The sequence below is a fragment of the Physella acuta genome, unplaced genomic scaffold, assembly GCF_028476545.2.
Source record: "Physella acuta isolate Inbredline_101_S28 unplaced genomic scaffold, ASM2847654v3 ptg001368l, whole genome shotgun sequence".
Taxonomy (NCBI): domain Eukaryota; kingdom Metazoa; phylum Mollusca; class Gastropoda; family Physidae; genus Physella; species Physella acuta.
Window position 1 is genome coordinate 33,786 of NW_026732883.1, and position 21,742 is coordinate 55,527.

A 21,742-nucleotide genomic window follows, 5' to 3' on the forward strand; every position below is an offset into this window, starting at 1 on the left:
AAAGAAGATGGTGATGGATGGGACACATCCTAAGAACGAATCCAGAAGACATCGCAGGAATGGCACTAAACTGGATGCCTCATGGAAAAAGAAAGCAATGAAGGCCAAGGAAGACATTAGGCATTAGGTGTACAGCAGGGAAGCAGAGACAGGACTGTCATGGGGGACTGCCAAGAAAATTGCTGGTGGTGGCCCAATGTGTCTATGAAGAGGAAAAGATGAATAATTAATAACAATGAAAAGACCGTCTTAAGTCAGCATCTGTACACATATCTGGTTTACATTATGCACCATTAATGAAGGCATCAAGAAAAAAAAACTCCTTAATATTTTGACAAGGGACAAAATTGTTGAGTGGGTGGACATTGAATTGAGTGAAGCCTTTGTTGTGATAGGGCAACAGAATTTGTTTGCTCAAGAGGATAATCCACTGAGAGGCAAGAAAGGTGTCCATTATTTAAATTATACTCCATTTTTAGCCTACCATCACTGGTGCCGCTATAACTTTTAAAAAGGTTATTTTAAAAATGTTTCATGATCACTCACTGATGTACATTATCTGCTCACTCGGGAATTTTGAGGGTTCACGTTTAAGTCTATAACACTTTAACAGGTGCTAATTAAAAAAATTGCTGCTTCCTTAGTGGTTTTTTCACTTAGCATCAGTTGTCATACATTTTGTCCCTTTTTCTCAACAGCCCATTGTCCCATTTTATTGATGTAGGCATTTTGCTGAAAGGCGATTGATGGCTTTCAACTTTCATCCAGTACTTCATACACAGAAATCTTGTAAAGAATGTCAACACAATTTACGGTCTCATGTGAAAATTCTTTTAGACTAAACTTGGTCATATTTTGGATGTTAAGGATATGTACTAGTTTGGTTAGATTTACAACACATGGCATAGGGAAAGTAATTAAAGTTTATTAGTTAGGATTTTGTTTTGTCAAGTAGCAAATTTTTTTCAAGTGATGGATGGATTGTTTAGCTTGAATCTAACTTCTTGGTGGCCACCATACATTGTACTCACATAATGGGGATTTGTGAGAAAAGACAGTTACATTAGACTTCCTGTGACTTCACAACTGTTAGTAAAATTCCCTATAGCAACAAGAAATTCAAGTCTAGACCATACAATAAACAAACATACTCTGAAAAATATAGCCCCAAATTTTATTGACAACACAGCATATACATTACAATACAATGGCCAAAAAAAAAAAAAGATATGTCTGCAGGCGTTCCCCAACTGCTTGTACAGCCCCAACTTGTTACAACTAGAATGATATACCCAATGATATTTAAGCGAATGACTTAACTCCCAAATAACCAAAACCTAAGTGCTATCTAAGGATCTTGCATGCAACAATAGCTGGCACTTACAAATACAAACACTTAAATTTAAGCTACAAATTAAGACTAACATCAAAAGGGACCACATGAAATGTTCAAATCTAAAACCCAACCTCAAAAAAGTTAAATAGTAAAAATTCAAACAAAAAAAATCTCAAAAAGCTCAATGTTTCTACGCAAGTCAGGACCATCTCTGGTGCCTAACATTGTCTTTTCAACACAGGTCAAATCTATAGCTTTTGCTTTCATCTGTAATGAACTTCTGATTAACACCTTGTTTGAGCAGTTAAGAAAAAATAAAGAACATACAAAAGTGGTACAAATAAAATTGAAAAATTAGACAAGTTTTGAAACAAAAACAACCCGAATGAAATGAAAATCATAAACAGCTGACATTAGCACAAGAAATTCAAGCTAGGACTAATTCATCTTCAATGCAGGAGATGGAATTGGCTGCCTCACGCAAAGACATCACATCTGGACCAGCTGCCATCATGCATGGGTATTCAGCTTCAGAAGAAACGCTTTCGCAGCGGCGCTTAGCACTGGTACTGTCCGGATACAGTTCATTCCTGAAGAAAAGTGATATAGAACACTGATTTAGACAGGCCACACAAGGATAAAAAATTTACAGCATTAGACACATGTCTAGAGGTATGCGCTCAACTATTTTATAGAATCACAGAGTGAGGGAGAAAATGATTTGTTAATTAAGATCTATAGGTACTTAACCAGTGACATTAAAAATACACTATTGACTAGATAAATTTAGAAGACTAAATGCCTACCAGGTATCTCTGCTACAGATATAATGGATGGTTGGGCGGGGCATCCCATTGAAAGTAGACCCTGCAGCTATTGTGTAGGCCCCCATGTCAGGGAAGTACATCCATTGGCCCACTTCCATCTCTGGCAAACGGCACTCCTTAATAATGCAATCTAATCCATCACAAGTTGGTCCCCAAACAGATGAGGTAAATCTTAAGGGGGAATCCTGGGGAACAAAAGTACACAATGAAAAACAACGCAGATACCTGATCAGTCTGCACAAAAATAACCTGTGCAAGGTCTGAATAAGTTTCTAGTTTAGGAAAGATATATTAAATACTCACTGAGAACACATGAGCCTCTGCAGTGGCATGATCGTACATGATGCAGTTGAATGAACCATACACACCATCATTCACGTAATACATGTGGGACGGCTCGTCATTGTTGGTCACTTCCTGCTGGTTGTGACCATCTGGGGGGCCGTCTGAAATTAACAATTAGTTTGTTTAACACCACTACAAACTATTACAGCCAAACTCAGTATCAAAGCCAACAGGAGAATGACATACCAGCATCAGAAATGTCCCGAGCAACTGTTCTCTTGGCAATGATGTTCACAGCAAGAGTGTAGGCTGATGCAACAAAGTACCTGCCAGGTTCAGCAATGATTCTCACACCCATGTCAGCGGGGAAATAGGTGTCCAACGCATCATTCAGTAGAGCAGCAATCTGATGAATAATCAGAATAGGAATTTTATAATCCATGCAAACTAAATTAACATCCAGACAAACTAAGAATTTGATAAATATCCAAACTAAGGTCTTAATGTGTGCGCACCTCAGGAAAAGTGATGGGTGCAGACTTTTGGCCTGGGAATCCACCACCAATGTCAAGAAAGGTCATATTGAATCCCAGATCACATGCAATTTTCCAGGCATCGTGAGCTTGTTTCACAGCCAGGGAAAATGCTTTAGCTTCCTGTACACCACTTCCACAATGGAAACTGATTCCCATGATGTTGAGGTTTAGCTGCTTGGCTTTGTTCAGCAATTTGTAGACATTGCTGGGGTGACATCCGAACTTGTTGCCCAACTGACACTGAACTTTGATTTGAGAAGTTGGTAGGATGCGAAGAACAAGCCTGAAAAAGTAAAACTACATTGAAATCTGAGCACTACATTAACACTGAGTATTTGTATGCACTGAGTATTTGTATGCAATTACTAATTAAAGAAACTATTTAAATTAGAGGTTATTACCTGGCAGAAGGATAAATATCCTTGATCTTGATCAGCTCTGCCTCATTGTCAAATGTCATCATGTCAATATTGTGCTTAGCTGCATATTTGATGAAGGATTTCTGCTTGCATGGGTTAGCATAAATAATGCGCGAGGTAGGTACACCTTGCTTGAGAATCAGTGAAATCTCACCCTGAAATAATTATAGAATTTGTTAGAAAAAATCTTATGGTAAACACAGACATCTGCATACAGAAATATTTCTAAGATTGCTACATGATTAGAAACATTTAAAGTTAAGACCAACCTTGCTGGCACAGTCAAAACCTGCACCCAGGTCGGCAAGCGTCTTTACAACAACCTCATCAGTGTTACATTTGCAAGCTGAAATACAAATAATTTAAAATGTCAAAACACTGGTGAATAAACACCCAGAAATTTGTTAATTACATTTCTAGAAAGAAAAAGATGAACAAGTTGATTTGTGTATCATCTGGTGTTTTATTTACTTTTAGAGAAACATTTTTAATTAGCCATAGAATGAGCAGGTCATGCTGACAAAGACTGCTACAGCTGTTAAAAATAACCTGGTAATGTGATAAAAATGCACATAAAAAATGAAATGAACATCTATCAATTCAACATTCATTCATGAAATGAAATAGATAAAAAAGAAAAGATGAGAAAGAGGATAGATGGTAAACCTGATGTGATTCTTTGGTCCGCATAGGTCGGTAAACTGGATACTTTGAAATAGCATGGCTATAAGCTCCTTAGCCGTGAGCAAACATCAAGTTATGGTAGGTTAAACCTTACAAGCACTGGCCAACTGGACTGGTCAACAACTGGCCATGTATAAAAAGAATTGTAAATATAAAAAAAAAAAAAAAAATTAAGGAGGGCCTACCAACCGAACAGAATGTTAAGCTGGTCAAATTTAAAAAGCCTTTAACAACCAAATGAGTGTGACCAAGAGGAAATGATAGCAAACCAATCTGGACAGTAAGCACTGGTATTAGCAAAACTCAGACTGAGAAGTGCTAACATATTAAGTTAGACAATCTAAAATTAAGTGAGGATGCTTCAAAATAGCTTGATTGTATAATCAAGAAAAATATTTTTAATCCTTGTTGATTTCTGTAGCAAGCGGTACGATTTAGGTTGAGCCACAACTAAAGATCAGGAAATTAAGCATGGACCATTACTAGTTCGTTTGATGAGGATGTATAGAACATTGAGAAGCAAAATTCACAGAACCCAAATTCCATATTTTAATAGCAACCACATTAAGTCAAGAAAGCTAAAAAAATTAAAAACTGAACAGATTTTGCAACATGAAACTGCAACATAGCACAACAGTTCATTAAATATAGGACATCCATAAAAGAAAAAAGATTCGAGCACCAACAGAGCAGATGACCAACTGAAAAAAAAAATGTCAAAAGACCAATTTACAAATTCAGGAGGCGGTTCACTGAAGCGATGTACTCCGATAAAATCCAGTTAGTGAAGTAATCAGCTGGCTCTTTTGGGAAAATGATAAGGGTAGGATGCCATATAACATTAGATAAACATTCATAACTAATTGAGAAAATGTATATTACAGTAATAATACACTAAGCCAGTCAACAAGAAATATTCAAGTATTAAATCCGTGCATGAAGTAATTTAACTGCAGATGAAATAAAAGATAGATTTTATTCAAAGATTAAAAGATTCATGCCTTAAGATCTATTATTACAGGATAATTTTTATCAATGAGGGGAAACCCTGATTGATTATAAATAATTCTAAATAAAAAGAACAGGTTCAAGAATTCCAGAAAGAAAAGGAATGCAGCACTGGACAGAAAGTGAATACAAGATCTGGTAGCCTATCAAACAAATCATTGAGGGACTTTTTTCAAGATTGTTTTAGGTAGGAATGGCTGCATATTTATCAGCTTACTATGATTTTGTTTTGTATACAAATAATACAGTTAGTAGGAGACTCAGCCATATGGAAGTTAAAGGGGAAAACTTGACCAAATTAAAATCAGCATTGGTAAGCCCTTTAAAAAAATGGGTGATTATGTGTTATAGTTAAGTGCGAAAATCTGCCACCAAATACTTACCGTAGAATGGCTCCACTCTTGGTACTAGCTCTTTCCAGGTCTTAAACTTATTGACAACATCGCCAATATCGCACACGCAGAATGCGTCATCAGAACCCTGTCATTGTAAGTTCAAAATTAGTTTTGTTTAAATTTTAAAGTACACTTGCACAAAAACAATTTGTCAAGAATTCAATAAACTGAGCACACATCTATAGTACTGTTAGCAGACATGCTTATAGTTTAACTTGACAAGTGTAAGCATGAAAATTTTAGATTTTGTAACTGATGTACCTATGAAAGGTAAATCAGCTTAATTTGAACTTTTGTGCCAACATGTCATAATGTAGTTTTTATGATAACTCACTTTTTCACCATTTGTGGAAAGATTAAAATAGCATACCCTATTTTCAAGCTCATCAATCTTGTCTTGAATTAGCTGTGTCATGCAGGGCATGGGATCAGCAATGATTTCAACAGATGTAATGGAGGAATACTTATGCTTCATGGTGAATATTTTTAAGTGTAAGTCTATAAATTAAAATTAACAAGTCGGGGTTGTACAAGCAATCTGTAAAATTAGAAAAAAATAAAACAAAGGGTAAGCAAAGGACTTTGCTAATTGATTGTTAGACAACTAAAAATTAATGCAAATCACTTTGACTGATAGTTAAACTTAAACTTGCCTGGCCCAAGGAAACGCCTGCCTTTAATAGATACTAGCTTGGATCCCACGGCGGTTCAGCGTTGAAATTGAATCTCCTCCTTATTCCACAAGCGGCCTCTGGACTTTGGCTGAAGAAGACAGTCGAGCTACTGCCCTGTTGAGTAAAATAAATGTATTAGCATTTGCTTTCCAGACATGGTGGTTGATAATATGAATTTATTTTAAAAATTCAGGTCTCTCCACTAACAATGTAAGTCTTCGACTCAAAAATAGCAGACTTGTGAAGGTGTGTTAGGTGTTTATAGAGGAGTTTACACTTTTCGGACACACACCAAAAATTACGTAGGAGCGAACACTTCGTCGGTTTTTGGCTCATAGAAACTTTAATTAGCATGTCTCACGCGAAACCACGGCGCCTGCACGTAAACTGTTCATTTATGAACACTTCCGTGTCAAGTACTTCCGTTTCCTTTCTCAAGAATTATTTTTAGAAATTTTTTAACGTTGCATGGTACGCACATTTCTATTTTTACACCAGCCGGATGAAGTGACCTAGGGTTGGACTTAGGGGCAAAACTTGAACCAATCAATGCTTAGCTAAAAGGTTACACTATAAATAGCTTCTATATATGTATGGAACATCGTAAATGTCAAGGTTAATGGGTTTTTTTGTGCTTGAACAATAAAAAAGGGGTGTTCGCTAACTTATTTGGCCTTACATGGGACCGGACAGCAACACAAAAATATTACTAATTAAGAATTTAGAGCATAAAAGGGGCTGGTTATTGAAGGGAAAGGGTCAAAATAAGGTCAAGAAGGCAGTGGAATGCGAAAGAGGAGGGGGAATCATGTGACCTGGCTGGCTTAGCAGCGTACTGCGCGAGCCGCAATGGCTGAATGGGATGAACTTTGGGAGTGTGGGAAAAAGGTTTTATACTATTAAAATTACCTCACAAACAATCAATAACACAATATAAATGCATATATGTTTTTATTCATTAAATTGACTTTAAATTATTCTAAATGAATAAAAAGTGCTATGTCCGATGACAGGTAAAGGTGTCCGAACACATGTAAAACTGTATTACATGTGTTCGAACACACGTTAAGACCCCCCAGTCACTATAACAAGAATAGCTTAAGTTCTATGCGTATGAATACAAAATGACACACACATTATTAAAGTAGAATGGTTGTGGATAGATATGATACTTTTTTTTGTTTTCTATGTTAAGCGGTTACTGAATGAGACCGCATGGAATTTTTACGTTGCGTTTTTTCGCTATGTGTGTCCGAAAAGTGTAAGCTCCTCTAGTAATCTCTTCTAGAATCTAGTTCTTGGTTAGAAATTAGTTAGGTTTAAAGCTATGGGAAAACTTGGGATAAATTTTGGGTTTAGTCAGGGCTTGACATTAAATTAAGTCTTATTCATATAACAGTAGGCCTAACACTAAACACTTAAGATTTAATATAAGTAGCATTTGAACACTGGTACACAACATACTAAACAAGATCACTAGATCTAGACTATATCAAGTAACACAGCCTAGTAAACACTAACTAACTTTTATTTAGAGTTCAATATTCATAGCAAAAAGCCTTTAAAAAATAAAGAGAAAAATTAGGCCAACCAATTTTGTTTAACTTAAACTTTGTTAATATGGAAATGAAGATAAAATTTATCTGATCAGTTGGTAACAGACTAAACTACATCTAGATCTAGTGTATGTGGCAAGTCAAACGTGAAGATTTATTCTAGATCTAGAATCTAGATGTCTAAATATAAAGATCTTGATTTTTGACTTCCTCATGGTCATGGACATTGTGGCATGGCCTTTTTTGTAATGCAAATTCCGTTCATTTCTGAATCATTACCATTGTGATATTTCAATAGATCTAGATCTATCAAAGACGCGATTATGCTACATAGTCATTCGATGAGAGTGTAGATGTATTAAGTGACGTGTAAAGTAATCTGTTAGCTGAAACGAGAAGGGCGTCTGCTGAGCTTACCGAGCTCAAGCTGTTGAGCAGTTGTCTTTGAGACATCAAATGCGTTTTACATCGAGTTTAGAATTAACCGTTATTGCGTTTTCAAAATAGTTATTCCTACAATTAAATTAAGTTAACACATATTCCTACCTCCACAGAAGCTTCAGACTGAGCTTCTTTATTTTTTATGGACGTAATTTTTGCAGCTTGATGAATTAGACAGAGAGAAAAACAGATCACAGTGTGTCGACTCCAGCGCGCCTGATTTATGTTGAACGATCTCTACACGGAAAAACACAACGATGTTGGCGAATGTTCCCCCTTTTATATGGAAGTGACTGGCCAGATTTTACCAGTTTCTAAACCAAATAGGCCTGAAAACCTCTGTTCACAATGCTGTCACGCGCTGAAGGTGTGGTTAGTGTTAATGAGAAAATAATCGTATGTTTAATACGGTTCTCAATAATTTAAGCTTGTTGATTTGAAGGAAAAAAAATTAAATCGCTCTAGTTCTTTGTTATAAATATAACTTAATATATTAACTTTAAGAACTCTCATTAAAATTTTAACTTAATGATACAGTGGTATAATGGAGTAATCTTATTTAAAATAATTAATTTATTGAAAACACCCTCAAACATTTATTTTCTCTCCTGTTTCAATGATGATTTGAATAGAAAAAAAGTTAATTTTTTCATATCAGTATTTAGCCGAGGAGTTGTCAAAAAGTAGTGGTTTGTAATTCATACAGTATTCTAAAAGCATCATAAAAATAACGGCGACATAACATGTTCTAAAAAATTTTTTTTGCCTAAGTTAAATTATACTTAATACTTGCTTTTCAATTTCTTAGAGAAAAATTGTGCAGTTTGTTTTTTAATTGTTCTACTAATCAAACTGTGCGTCATATACTTCATTCGTTGTAAAAAGTAAAATCTTAACTAAATCCTAATTTATAAAAGGCCATGTGCGCTCTTCTCTCTCTCTCTCTCTTTCTCTGTCCGCAAAAATTTTTCGCCGGACATCACGTCAGAATCGGCAGCGATATATCGAGAACTTTTTACGGACTTTTGTTGAAAATAATATGTTAGATGTTTTAAATGTATAACCACAATTTTACTTAAAGAAGAAAAATAAAAATTAAAGGCGTATTCGAATGTAGAGAAACAGTATTATTTATGCAACCGGAAAAGCATTAATACATGTGAAAAAGAACGCATAAAACTGTGACGTCGCTATTGCTTATACATTAACTAATGACGTCATCTGCTGTGTTTTGAATAAAAAGAAATGAACTATTTCATTCAAATTTGATTTAGATCTACGTACACTATGAAATGTATACAATACAGTTTTTCCGGCCTAAACTCATAAAATTTATTTTATTTATTTGGATTCTAGATCTAGAGATTCTAGATCTAGACTAAATCTAAATCTACGCAATAACTAGATCTATAATCTAGACGTAGACGCTAAGATCTAGATTTAGACTCTAACTTCTCTAAAATCTATTCCAAAAATAAATTTCTATATTAGGACTAAACTATTTCAAGACTTATTTATTTTATACAAAATCTTTGTTATGAACTGGCTAATTTGGGATAAAAAAATAATTTGAAAGAATAAGCATATTCGTGTAAGTTAAGATTTTAAAATACGTGTTTCATTCTCCGTATTTTATAAGGTGCCTAAATAGCGGAGATGTTAGTGTACATTAAACCACGCAGGTGGTGCGGGTTCGAGACACAGCAAGTCAACTTGGTTAATGTATTCTTTTTTATTATGCTCGGGCTAAACTTTAAAAAAAAATTCTTTTAGGAATCTAGATCTAGATTCTAGATTGTCGGGTGTCCGATAGGGCACTTCCCGGCGCCGCAGGCGCTTCAAATTTGGCATGATCTTGCCTTGGTGCGACAGAACACGGGGGCCGGTTGGCCGAAAAGTCTACGATGTGGGGGTCAAAACTGACCTCGACTGACCGGTACCTTATATGAGCTATAAATCGAAAAAAAAATGTCCACGGAGGAACCTCTTCATAACTCTTGAGGTCGTAGACCGACCTTCGGGCGAATTAATTAAGCATTCAAATTCTCAATGTTTTCGAAAGCCTAAGCGAAGCTGGGCAGCATGCCTAGTATATAATAAAAAAGAAGCAACAATTTTCAAGCATATGATTGTTTATTTTTAGTTATAATATGTAGGAAAATAATGCAGTGTGTGTGCATTGCTTAGCAGTAACACATATTTTATTTATATTTAATTGATAGCCTTTAAATGTTCAGGTTTTAACTTTTGGCTTCAGTTTTAAAACATTTTAAAGCCAAACTGGTCTTCATTGAGGGTATACGTCATCTTGTCGATAAAATCGTTGGGCGGAGTTGGCTTTTTAAAGAAAAAGATAAAATACATTTTGCGCAGTAATTTTAATCATTGATTTAACAACTTCGTTGGAAAATCATATGAATCTTAAATATAATATTATTTATTTAGACTAATAAGATGGATTGTCGATGGCCTATTCTGTGCATGAGCTACTGAGCCGGTCGTTGCTAAAAATAGAACCAGTCACTAAATAAAAGGGGCGGAGATTAAAGCTAGTTTTCTCCGGTCAGGACTAAGCGTCATTTTCATAATAAATTCGCAAAATTACTGTAAGCCTGTTTCTTATTATTATTCTAAAATGCTAAATAGTTTTGTGTCGCGTGTTAATTATATTTTTATTGCATAATTATTATGATAGAAAGATCTTTCTATTTTTAAATATACTTCAATTGGTTCATATGTGTAATTTGAAATTAAAGGCAAAATCAAAGAAAAGTATGACTTTTACGGTAAATTGCCTTACTGAACACGTCATCCGGATGTTGTAACCATTCCGAATGGTTTTTACGTTTGTTTACTAGTGTAGTTGAGAAGAAATATGTGATAGAACCCATAATCTTTTTAAAATGTATATATATAACAATAAATTATTTTTGTAATTGTAAACAAGTTATTTTTTTTAGTTCGTCATACTGTGGCAACCATTTTGTCTGAACTGGTAGCCTATCTGCAAAGTTCAAAGGGATTGCAGTCCGACCTTGCCCTTGACTTCTCCCCGTAACCTCCCCCTCAAACAAACAATATTAGATCTATCCTAAGGAGAAAAAAAAGCCGGTTACGCCCCAAGTCTCAGCGGTGCATTCTAGGCTACAGGAAAGGGATATTTTTTGTTTGGGTGGGAATTTAGTGATAGATTTAAAATCTCGATTTTAACCTCTGTTCCATTTTTCTAATTTGCGCATTACCGTTAAATAATAAGAATTATTATTTCGCTAAAATTGATTATAAATTTCATGACTAACCATTTAATCACATATTAAAACTAGATCTAGGCCTACACCTTTTAAAAAGGGTGGACCTAGGCCCAGTTTAACTGTTGGTTAGCAGGTTAGAATTAACAGGTTCGGCTTTGGGATTCCCTAACATGTGTTGGTGGGAGAAATATACGTGCATCGCAAAACGGACGAAACAAAAACAGACTAGATTTACAAGCTTAATTTAAAAGTGTGTTAATAATAAGTTTTCATAGATGTGTTTATTATCAAACTGTTTTCAAAAGTTATGCTACAGTGCCAATTTTTTTCTACAGCGGATTCATTGTAAATGACAGAAAAGTTTTTGGAATATAGATCTACTTGAAAAACGTTACAATTAAAGAAATGCTTAGAAAGAGGATTTTTTAATTGTAAAAGCAGTAAAAATTCTGAAGTTAATCTTCTGAAAACGTAATTGCTCCCCTTGTTATTGCAGTAAAATAAATCAGGTGCCCAACATTCAATTGAAGTCCATGATTTGAGTTGATTGAATATTGTAAATTAACTAATTTAGTTACTTTATGGGGTTTTTTTTTAAATTATAATAACCAAAATTTCCGGTTAGCTTAATTAAACTAATTCAAGAGCACATAAAATATAATCAAATAACCTACATAAAGTATTGTGCTATAATTTATAAGCCGAAAATATATTTTTTAAATAAGTGATAGAAAATGCATGTAAATTTCTTATTATTGAAAAAGCGAAATAATTTGTTTACAAGTTTGAGCTTGTCTAAAAGCAAATAATTGTTTTTTTTTCCCGGAAAGTTAATCACTCTTGGACTTTTTCACTATGGCAATCAACTATCTGCCCAGTTGGCCGATTAGAACCAAATCAGCATTGTTGAGACGTTGGCCCATTTCGTCTTCTAGACTTTCACCTAATGAAAATATTTTGAAGCCTAATTAAAATAGAAATTTTATAATTACGCTTTGGAGCTTTTTAATTCAGACAACTTGAGATGAGCATTGAAAATAAATTTACGGCAAATAGTTTTTAGTGCGAAATGAGATGAGCTTTGAAAAGGTATTCACGCCAATTAGTTTGATGAGATAAACATTGAATTGTCTTAACACTTCGTTTTTTCGCGTTCATTGGAAATATATTCGTAGCATTTCATTTAGGTTTTTTAGTGTAAGGGTAGTTGAATGAAAACCAGTGAAAATTAGAAGGAACGTACAATTCACTGTTTTTAAATCTGCACATGGGTGGGGGGGGGGGGGGGTTAAGATCCACCCCCTAACCAGCTTCAAACAACTGGCGTCCACGTGCTGGCTAGTCTACACAGTGGTGGTTGATCTTTTAAAACAACTGCTGACATTCAGTGACACATGTGACGTTTGACCTTTCACCCTCAGACACTCGAGCTGAAAATTCGCCATAGATACCCTGGTGTCCAACTCAAGCTACACAACCCCCCCCCCCTCCTCCCCCCCCCCCCACACACCCCAATGGCCGTTAGCATTGTCGAACTGCCATAATTAAATTTAGAAAGACATAAAGTTTGAAAAAAAAAATTCCCTTGTGTTTTTGAATTCCTGCACAGGAAACTTAACTTCAAAGTGACAGGGCTGACTGCTGGCTCCAAGGTGGACAACCGAATATTTGTACATCAATTGGTACTATGTTAACTTTACAGAACAGGAAGAGTGTTGGGGTGGTACCGTGGTTTATCATTTTTATAAAACTACCGCGTGTTATACGTTGTGACGCACAACAATGCTTTATAATACCGAATGTAAAGCTCTGATTTACTCTGAATTAGTTTTAAAAAATTTCTACTTTAAAAAAAAAATTATAACTGTATAACACGGTGTCTTTGCGCAATTTTATTGAAGATATATGAAAGTAAAGTACCCTTTCAAATCTTAGGGTCCATGGGGCAGGTGAAGTAGAGCTCATTTGTTTTGTTTACGTAAATTTACATTATCTTATCATATACAACATAAACTACACACACACACACACATATATATATATATATATATATATATATATATATATATATATATATATATATATATATATATATATATATATATATATTTAATGAGTCAAAGAAAAAACGATTTACTACAGCGCGTCTTAGGTTACATGTTATGACTAGTTATGAGAATTTGGTGTGTCACTAAATCTATTCACAAACAGTAAAGAAAACCCCATGATCTGTTAGTGCAAATCAATCCGCTAGTCGTAGCACAGCAACGCGTCATGACAATCTATTTTTAGCAAGGTTTTGGAGTGCCGCTTTTTCCCCCCTTCGTTTTTCTAATGTCTGTATACAGTAGCCACCGTGTACCTCTCGGAATTACCGGGAACTTCGAATTGCCATTTAAATAAATGCGCGCTGTTTAAACTGTTTGCTGATGGCGGGTTTGGATCATTTTTATCTGGCAAATCCGATCTCTGTTCTTATAATTAGCATTGACTAATGTTCCTATTTTTAAGTTTCACTTTCCCTATTGCGTGATCGCCGGTAAGCGGTTGAAATCAATACCTTAGTCACGATCGGTTTTTTTTTTGTTTGAACTTCTTAACCAAAGCACTGATGCACTTGTCTGGATAATTTCTGATCACTTACGTAAAACTGTCTAGGAAAAAAAAAATGAAATGTTATGAATGTTTTAGTCAAACTGAAAAATTTATGTTTGTATTTCGTTAATATTCGCGCGTGATCTGCCTTGGACACACCACGGCTAGGCTACATTCATAAAAACAAACACAAGCCCGCATTGAATGAAACAAACTCCTAGACAGCGCGTCAATTTTTTTTTTCAATGGGACCTTGAGCCGGCTTGTCATTAACCTACTAGATTCAACGTGTCAATAGTCCCGTGCGCACCCCAACCCCCAACACAAAGCATTGTACCACCATTTGATCCGATTCGAACTGGTTAATACCGGTTTATTCCGCATAGCAGGAAAAAAAAAATTTCACAGGGGCATACACACAAAGTTAAACAGCGTTAGCCTAAGCTCAGTGCTGGGGCGACGGGCGTGGGAAAAAGGTGGTCGTGGCGGGAAAAAATACTATTTGAAAACAACTATAGACTTTCATTCACTAGCTTAAGATGGTGTTTACAAACGTCTTTGTCGATATATATATATATATATATATATATATATATATATATATATATATATATGAATGTATAGATAGATAGATAGATAGATAGATAGATAGATAGATAGATAGATAGATAGATAGATAGATAGATAGATAGATAGATAGATAGATAGATAGATAGATAGATAGATAGATAGATAGATAGATAGATAGATAGATAGATAGATAGATAGATAGATAGATAGATAGATAAATAGATAGATAGATAGATAGATAAATAGATAGATAAATAGATAGATGGATAAATAGATACATAGATAGACTTGTACACACAAATGTATATACACACATAAAAGTGACATATCTATAACTGAATCTAAGCATTGTGCATTACACAATAACATAGCCAAGTCTTGCGCTGAACTGACAGATTTTATCTGTGTGCTTAATGCGCGAATTAAAAGATTTATTGGTGTTACATGCTTGACTTCACCCTTTAAAAAGCGATGTAAGAATCTATCTTCGTCTAGTCGTTCTTTGTCGTCTAGAGCTGGGGTAACGTACCTTCATTCAGTAACAGCTTGTGCATAGCCAGGGAACTTTGGTTGAAGTTGAAGCAAAACTTATTGCGAGTTATTGTTTCATAATTATAAATCTGTGTCAGTTGTTGTTGTTTGTTTTTTTTTTTTTTTTTTTTGACATAGGTGTATTCATATTATCAAGCTCGATCTAATAACCTACATAGATAAAATAATATGACCCTTCTGAACTTGTCCCTAGCTTTCCACAAAAATTTAGTTGAAGGAGACCTACGCCTCTGACATAGATAATCCATTGTTATTGTTATGACAAGTTATTTCCCTTTGCTGAAATTTTTTCCCTTCTTTCTTTGACACAATGAAAATACAATCGGTAATTCTTTTTTCACCCAGTCATCCAGAACGTGTCACAAGTACTTCACTCTGTTTAGATACAGAGAGGACAGGACACAAGTTGATAGAGGGGAACTTAGTGTAGACCGCTAGTAGAGGAGATTGGATACAAGTTTTTTAGGGGAACTTTGTGTAGTCCGCTGATAGAAAAGACAGGACACTTCTGTTAGGGGAACTTTGTGTAGGCTGCTGATAGAGGTAACAGGACATTTCTGTTAGGGAAACTTTGTGTAGGCCGCTAATCAGTGTTTCTTCCAGACATTTTTCTCCGTGGGGCACTTGAAATTTTTCCACCCCCAAGAGATGCCTGGAAGAAACTCTGCCGCTAATAGATAGGTCGGGACTTCAGATAGGGAACTTTGTGTAGGCCTCTGATACAAGCGCATACATTGTATCAGTTTCTTAGGACTAACACAGTTTAAGGTAGACAGTAGAAAACTGGTTGAACCGCCACTTCTTGTACGTACGCAACTAACGCATTCACCGCCTAAAGCCCCCGGGTGATTTCGCAATGAGCGGGTCGGGTTACTAATGCCGCAGGGTTCGAATGCCACCCCGGGAACCAGACACAGTGGTGCAGGAATTGTAGCGTCAGTGGTGCGTGACCATAAGGACAAGTTGTAACTGGTTGTCCATAAATGACGTGTGTGGTTACCAAAACAAACCAATCAAATTGTTGCTGGTTGTCCGTAAATGACGTCATCCAATTTTAGAACTATACCCCCCCCCCCCCCCCCCACCACACATACGTCACATGTGATCTCAGTATGCTAAACTCCACACACTTTACTTACAATAATATTAATTTTCGAAATTTTCGAAAAAGTAATGCAATTTTTTTAAAACTTAAAATAAATGCTTTAACCAAGTCAAATGACTGCAATGTGTTTTCAACCAATCCTCTTAGCATCTGAATACTTGCTTGAGGATTTTTCCCCATGGCTGTTTTCTAATGTGTTTATCTTGTGACTTTTCCGTCTGGAATTTTCCCTGTACTTTCCTTTTCTGGAATGTTCCTTATTTTCTTGATTCTGTTTTCTGAAAAATTCATATTTTCTTAGATACTTTACTTTAATTTGTTTCCTCGTATTTTGCTACTATTTAAAAAAAAAATAATCTGGTATCCTGACTCTATGGAACGACGTGGCCTAGCAGTAGAGAGCTAGACTGCTTACTCGAAAGTCTCGAGTTCGAATCCGGGTTCGAGTCATTAGATTGTCCCTGAGCCCACCCACGTTAGGGAAATTTAAGTCAGCTGGGCATAGTGTTGACCATAATAATCCCTTCTTATGCAAAGCTCTCTGAAACAGCTGAACTCTTCTTCATCTGGCTCATGTGTCTTAGGCACGAACGGAAAAGACGATGAACACCAAAAGTATCACATCACCATTACGTTATCTCTTCATATGCCGAGCTCTCTGAAGCAATTGGACTCTACTTCATCTGCCCCATGTGTCTTGGTCACGAACTGGAGTAGAAAAAAAATCGTGACGCTTATTCTAACCCTGGTCCAGTCGTTACACACCCCAGTCCTCCAAGATCTTTATGGTACTTTGCTTTGACCATCTACCAGATGACCATGACCAAACTTCTACCGCTTATCTCCAGGCATACATAGATAGTTTCACCCGTTAATCCTATTAGAGCTGTGGACGGAGTGGTAGAGCGTACGAGTTCGTATCTCTTAGCACGTCCATGAGAACACTAAACTCAGATGGGTACCTGACCCACGTTAGGGAAAGTAAAGGAGGCTGGACATAGTGCTGACCACGCTATCCCTTTAAAACAGATAAACTCTACCTCATTTGCTTCGTGATCCGCCAGGTTCGAAACGGTATCTAGTTAGAGCTACAGGCTTGATTTCGACTTGATTTCGGCGTGGTCGAAAGCTCATGGTTGCTAAACCGAAAAGTCTCGAGTTCGAACCCTCGGGCAAATGAGGCTCGTTAGCTGGGGACAGCAACTCTTCTAAGAGAGACAACTCCAAAATAGTTTTGGAGTTTGTTCTTGGTTGGACAAAGGCTATGGAAGCAAATCCATAAAAGAAAAGCAGGCTGAAATCGGAGTCAATGGCCTCAATGGCGCATAACCAGTTGACACGTAATCCTTAATTGTGATGGAAGCATGGTCGAGTCGGCAAAAGCTCATGGATGATAAATTCGAAAAAAAGTCTCGAGTTCAAACCTTCTGGCAGATAAGGCTCGATCCCTCCCAACACTAAAAATTAAGAACGAAGAAGATGAAGACTTGCTAGACATCGAGAATGGCTGCCGAAAATCGAAACCCTATACATCGTTAGAGTTAACTAAAATATATTTAAAATTAATAAAATATATCTACCCCTTCTTATTTTCATTTTCAAAGATATTCATATTTTATGAATAACTAAAAATTACTAATCATCGTAAACCAACATCCGAAAATAATTAAATACAAGTACAGTACATAAATAATACATTCCAATTGTTGTACAGAACACGATTATCTCCCATATGAGAGTAGAGTCCCCATGTCGCCTACTTGTACAATGCGCATGAATTATCGCGCGACCAGCTGACCAGCGTTGAATGACCTTGTACTATAAAGATGATAGTGAGATAGATATTCACGCGCTCACCCGGTTCATCACGTGATAGGCCCTAGGCTACTTGACAATGGCCTGTAAGTGGACTCGAAAAATCGAGTGTTAATTAATTAAATTCTGATGGTCATGATCTGATTACAAACCTCATTGTTAAAAAAATAATGCTTATCAGTAATTGATACTGGTCACTAATATTATTTTCACTTCAGACAGTCTCACATTTGGCCAAGTGGGACAGTATGTTCCTGGCCAAGTGGCCAGGTGTTGTGTGGCTTTATTCTGCCACGTCAGCAGTTGTCACGGTTCGCTGGCCAGCTATATTTACTGTTGGACAGAGACACAGGTTTTAAGGCGCTGTTGGCAAGCGATATGTCGTAATGACCCGTTTAATGACCTAGGTAGTGGTTTATACTGGGTAGCCGAGCAGATTTCTTTCATTTCTTTCAGACAATTTTTTCCAAGGGGGGGGGGGGTGTTGAAAGAGAACTTGAAACTTTCCATTTAGGGGTAGACTTCAATTTCCGAGGGGGAAGGGGTGGGTAATGGGTAAAAGTATATATTTAGTATATAATTTATAGTTCGTTCTGTGGGGAGAGGGGGTGTAGACGTACGCCCCCCCCCCCCCCCCCAAGGAAAAGCATGTTTATTCTGCCATGTCAGCCGTTTTCACGGTTCGCTGGTCAGCTATATTTACCATGGACAGGGACAAAGGTTTTAAGTCGGTGTTGGCAAGCGATATGTCGTAATGACCCGTTTAACGACAAAGGCACTGGCTTATACTGGGTAGCCGAGCAGATTTCTTTCATTTCTTTCAGACCTATTTTCCAAGGTAAACGGAAAAAAAGTCACAGGAAAAAAAACACAGAAAAAAAGTCACAGTTTTTGCTAGGAAAAAAAGTCACAGTGGAAAAATTTTATCGGAAAAAAAGTCACAGAAATAAAGTCACAGAAAAAAAGTCACAAAAATCTTTTTAGAAATATTTTTATTAATTTGTTAAGAATTGTAAAATTTAGTATATTTATTGTTGTGGGTTGTATTTTTTGATAGCATAAATTATTTATAGACGTTAAAAGCATTATGATTCATAACAATTGTAAGTAAAAATACTCTAAGATAATTAACACAACAATCTCAACTTTTGTTACGTATTTAGTTAAATACGCGGTAGAAAAGTTAATTATAAAAGAAATTTAGGCACATTTTGTCGTAGGCTATTCTCTGGTCGGCCTCTCCGCAGTAGGCATTGTCCGAACATATTTTGTGTTGTTGACGTTATGCGTCAATGACAGCCTTTGAACCTTGTCGGCTTTCTGTTTTGATCTTAAGTTTTGTTATGTAATGAGCGTGATAAATGTGGGCAGTAAAGGTGGTTGAACTAAACATAACTATTGTTGCCATGAATTGAGGGCAGCAAGCCAGATGAACTTACCATTTCACGGTAATTTAATCTTGGTATTTTAAAAAAAGAACACGATGAAAAACGTGGCTTTAGAGCATTCTATTAAATCCTACTAATCTTAAGTTTAAAATAATTACAATCTACATACTTCATAATAAATATTTTTAGATGAATTATAAAAATTCCTATGCGTATACAGCCTACACACATTACATTACATTTAATTAATCCTAAGTTAATTTGCAATCTCTAAATATTTAATACATAAAAGTATTAACAAATTTCATGCAAATATATATATTTGTGACTTTTTTTCCTGTGACTTTTTTTCCTGTGACTTTTTTTTCAGTGACTTTTTTTCTGTTTTTTTTCCTGTGTTTTTTTCCCTGTGACTTTTTTTCCTACAATCATTTTCCAAGGGGGAGGGGGGGGGGGGGTTGAAAGAGAGAGAACTTGAAACTTTCCGGGTGGGAAGTATATTCAAATTTCCGAGGGAAAGGGGTGGGAAATGGATAAAAGTATATATTTAGTATATAATTTATCGTTCGTTATGTGGGGAGAGGGGGTGTAGACGTACGCCCCCCCCCCCCCAAGGAAAAGCATGTTTATTCTGCCATGTCAGGAGTTTTCACGGTTCGCTGGACAGCTATATTTACTGTTGGACAGAGACAAAAGTTTTAAGTCGCTGTTGGCAAGCGACGTGTCGTAATGACCCGTTTAACGACCTAGGCACTGGCTTATACTGGAACGCCGAGCACTGTTTCTTTCAGGCAATTTTTTTCCCTGGGGAGGACACTACGAACTTTCCCGGGTGGGGGGGGGGGGGAGGAGGGGCAGACATAAATTTACAATGGGGAATTGTGGGAAATGGGTTAAACTATATAATATTGTATACAATTGCTATTTGGTTCTGTGGAGATAGGGGAGGGGTGGTGCACTTCAACACCTCCCCACCCCCTCGAAGAAATGCCTGAAAGAAACTCTACCGCCGAGACACCGGCTAGGCAGAATTCCAGTGGGCCGGTCAGGAATGGTGCGATACTATCAGAAAATTAAAACCGGTTATGGCCGCTTTCGATTTATTTCTCTAGTTAGTTTAGACGCCTCAAGGAGTCAACCCCTGACCAAACAAAGATCTACTTCAAGTTTTGATGCCAATTTGGTTTACAAAACTTTTGGACTGTGCAGTGGCGTTTAGGCCAATTATTTACTGTCAACAAATTTTAAGCTTTTCCCTTTTTGTTCGGACAACTTGCGGCAACTTAATATATATATATATATATATATATATATATATATATATATATATATATATATATATATATATATATATATATATATATATATATATATATATATATATATATATATATATATATATATATATATATTCTTCTGGGGAGGGGGGGGTGACACCATCAGGTGCCGCATCGGGTGACACCCGACCTCGCTACGCCACTGGGTTTAGGGTTTGCGTTATCGTCAAGGCATCACACTAGACCTACCTACAGATCAGTGATACAGTTTTACTCGTGGGATGAGCATAACATCTTTAAAAAAAATCATTTTCTGGGGAACCTCAATTAATTACATTTTACAAACCACTAAAAAAAAAAGTTTATTTTTAGTTATAAACAATGTTCTTTCTAAGTTGCGCGGTCGCGCAGTAGTTTTGAACCTGCGCAGAGTTGTTTTGTTAAATACATATATCCTTGTAAAAGACTTTTAGAACATCGCTCAAACAAAATAAACGTTGCACACTGGCTTTTCCCCCTTAGATGGAACATTGGTGATAAAGTTCCACCTCTGTCAAGTAGTGCTTCTTTCAGACATTTTATTCGGTTGTATGGGGCAGGCAGTTAAAGGATATATTTTCTATTTAAATACTCTTTTTTCTATTTCGTTGTAAAGAAGTGTGTGTGTGGGGGGGGGGGTATATGTGCTCCGATGTAATTGCCACCCCCCCCCCCCCCCCTTCCCGGAGTGATGCCTAACGAATTACTGCTGTCAGTGCATGAAACAACAGATACTTACGCTTGTACAAATTACTCACAACCTTATTAAACGCCTACAAAAATTGGACGTAACAGTACTTCAGATAACGTAGGTCTGCCTGTAAAAAACTTGTTTTTAAAATGTACTTTAACCAGCACTTTTAGCGTATACTGTGTTTCTTTTTTTCTTTTCCTTTTTTTTTAAATTTTAAAACTCACAAAAAAATGAAAAAAAAAAAAAAAGAAAAAAATTAGCGCCTTAGCTGCTGATTATGTACTGAACCATGAGT

The 21,742-nt window shown here is 36.2% G+C and overlaps 1 protein-coding gene across 1 annotated transcript; it reads right to left on the reverse strand.

Moving 5' to 3' along the window:
- Positions 1-1,153: 1,153 nt before the first annotated feature.
- Positions 1,154-8,428, reverse strand: LOC131927038 (ornithine decarboxylase). The gene is made up of 11 exons (XM_059282695.1): positions 8,267-8,428; positions 6,144-6,278; positions 5,861-6,028; positions 5,479-5,575; positions 3,673-3,749; positions 3,386-3,558; positions 2,964-3,267; positions 2,695-2,854; positions 2,467-2,609; positions 2,143-2,348; positions 1,154-1,926 (listed from the first exon to the last, which is right to left on the reverse strand). Exons 3-11 carry the CDS (start codon positions 5,963-5,965, stop codon positions 1,764-1,766), a joined length of 1,428 nt encoding a protein of 475 aa, XP_059138678.1. The 5' UTR covers positions 5,966-6,028; positions 6,144-6,278; positions 8,267-8,428; the 3' UTR covers positions 1,154-1,763.
- Positions 8,429-21,742: the final 13,314 nt, after the last annotated feature.

What these genes read in the sequence shown, in the direction of transcription:
- LOC131927038 (XM_059282695.1), bottom strand. Translation starts at nt 5,965, where the DNA reads ATGAAGCATAAGTATTCCTCCATTACATCTGTTGAAATCATTGCTGAT. An exon ending in CACCCATCACTTTTCCTGAG is followed by an intron (nt 2,855 to 2,963) that starts GTGCGCACACAT and finishes ATTATTCATCAG; the next exon opens with ATTGCTGCTCTACTGAATGA. An exon ending in CAGAGGCTCATGTGTTCTCA is followed by an intron (nt 2,349 to 2,466) that starts GTGAGTATTTAA and finishes TTTGTTCCCCAG; the next exon opens with GATTCCCCCTTAAGATTTAC.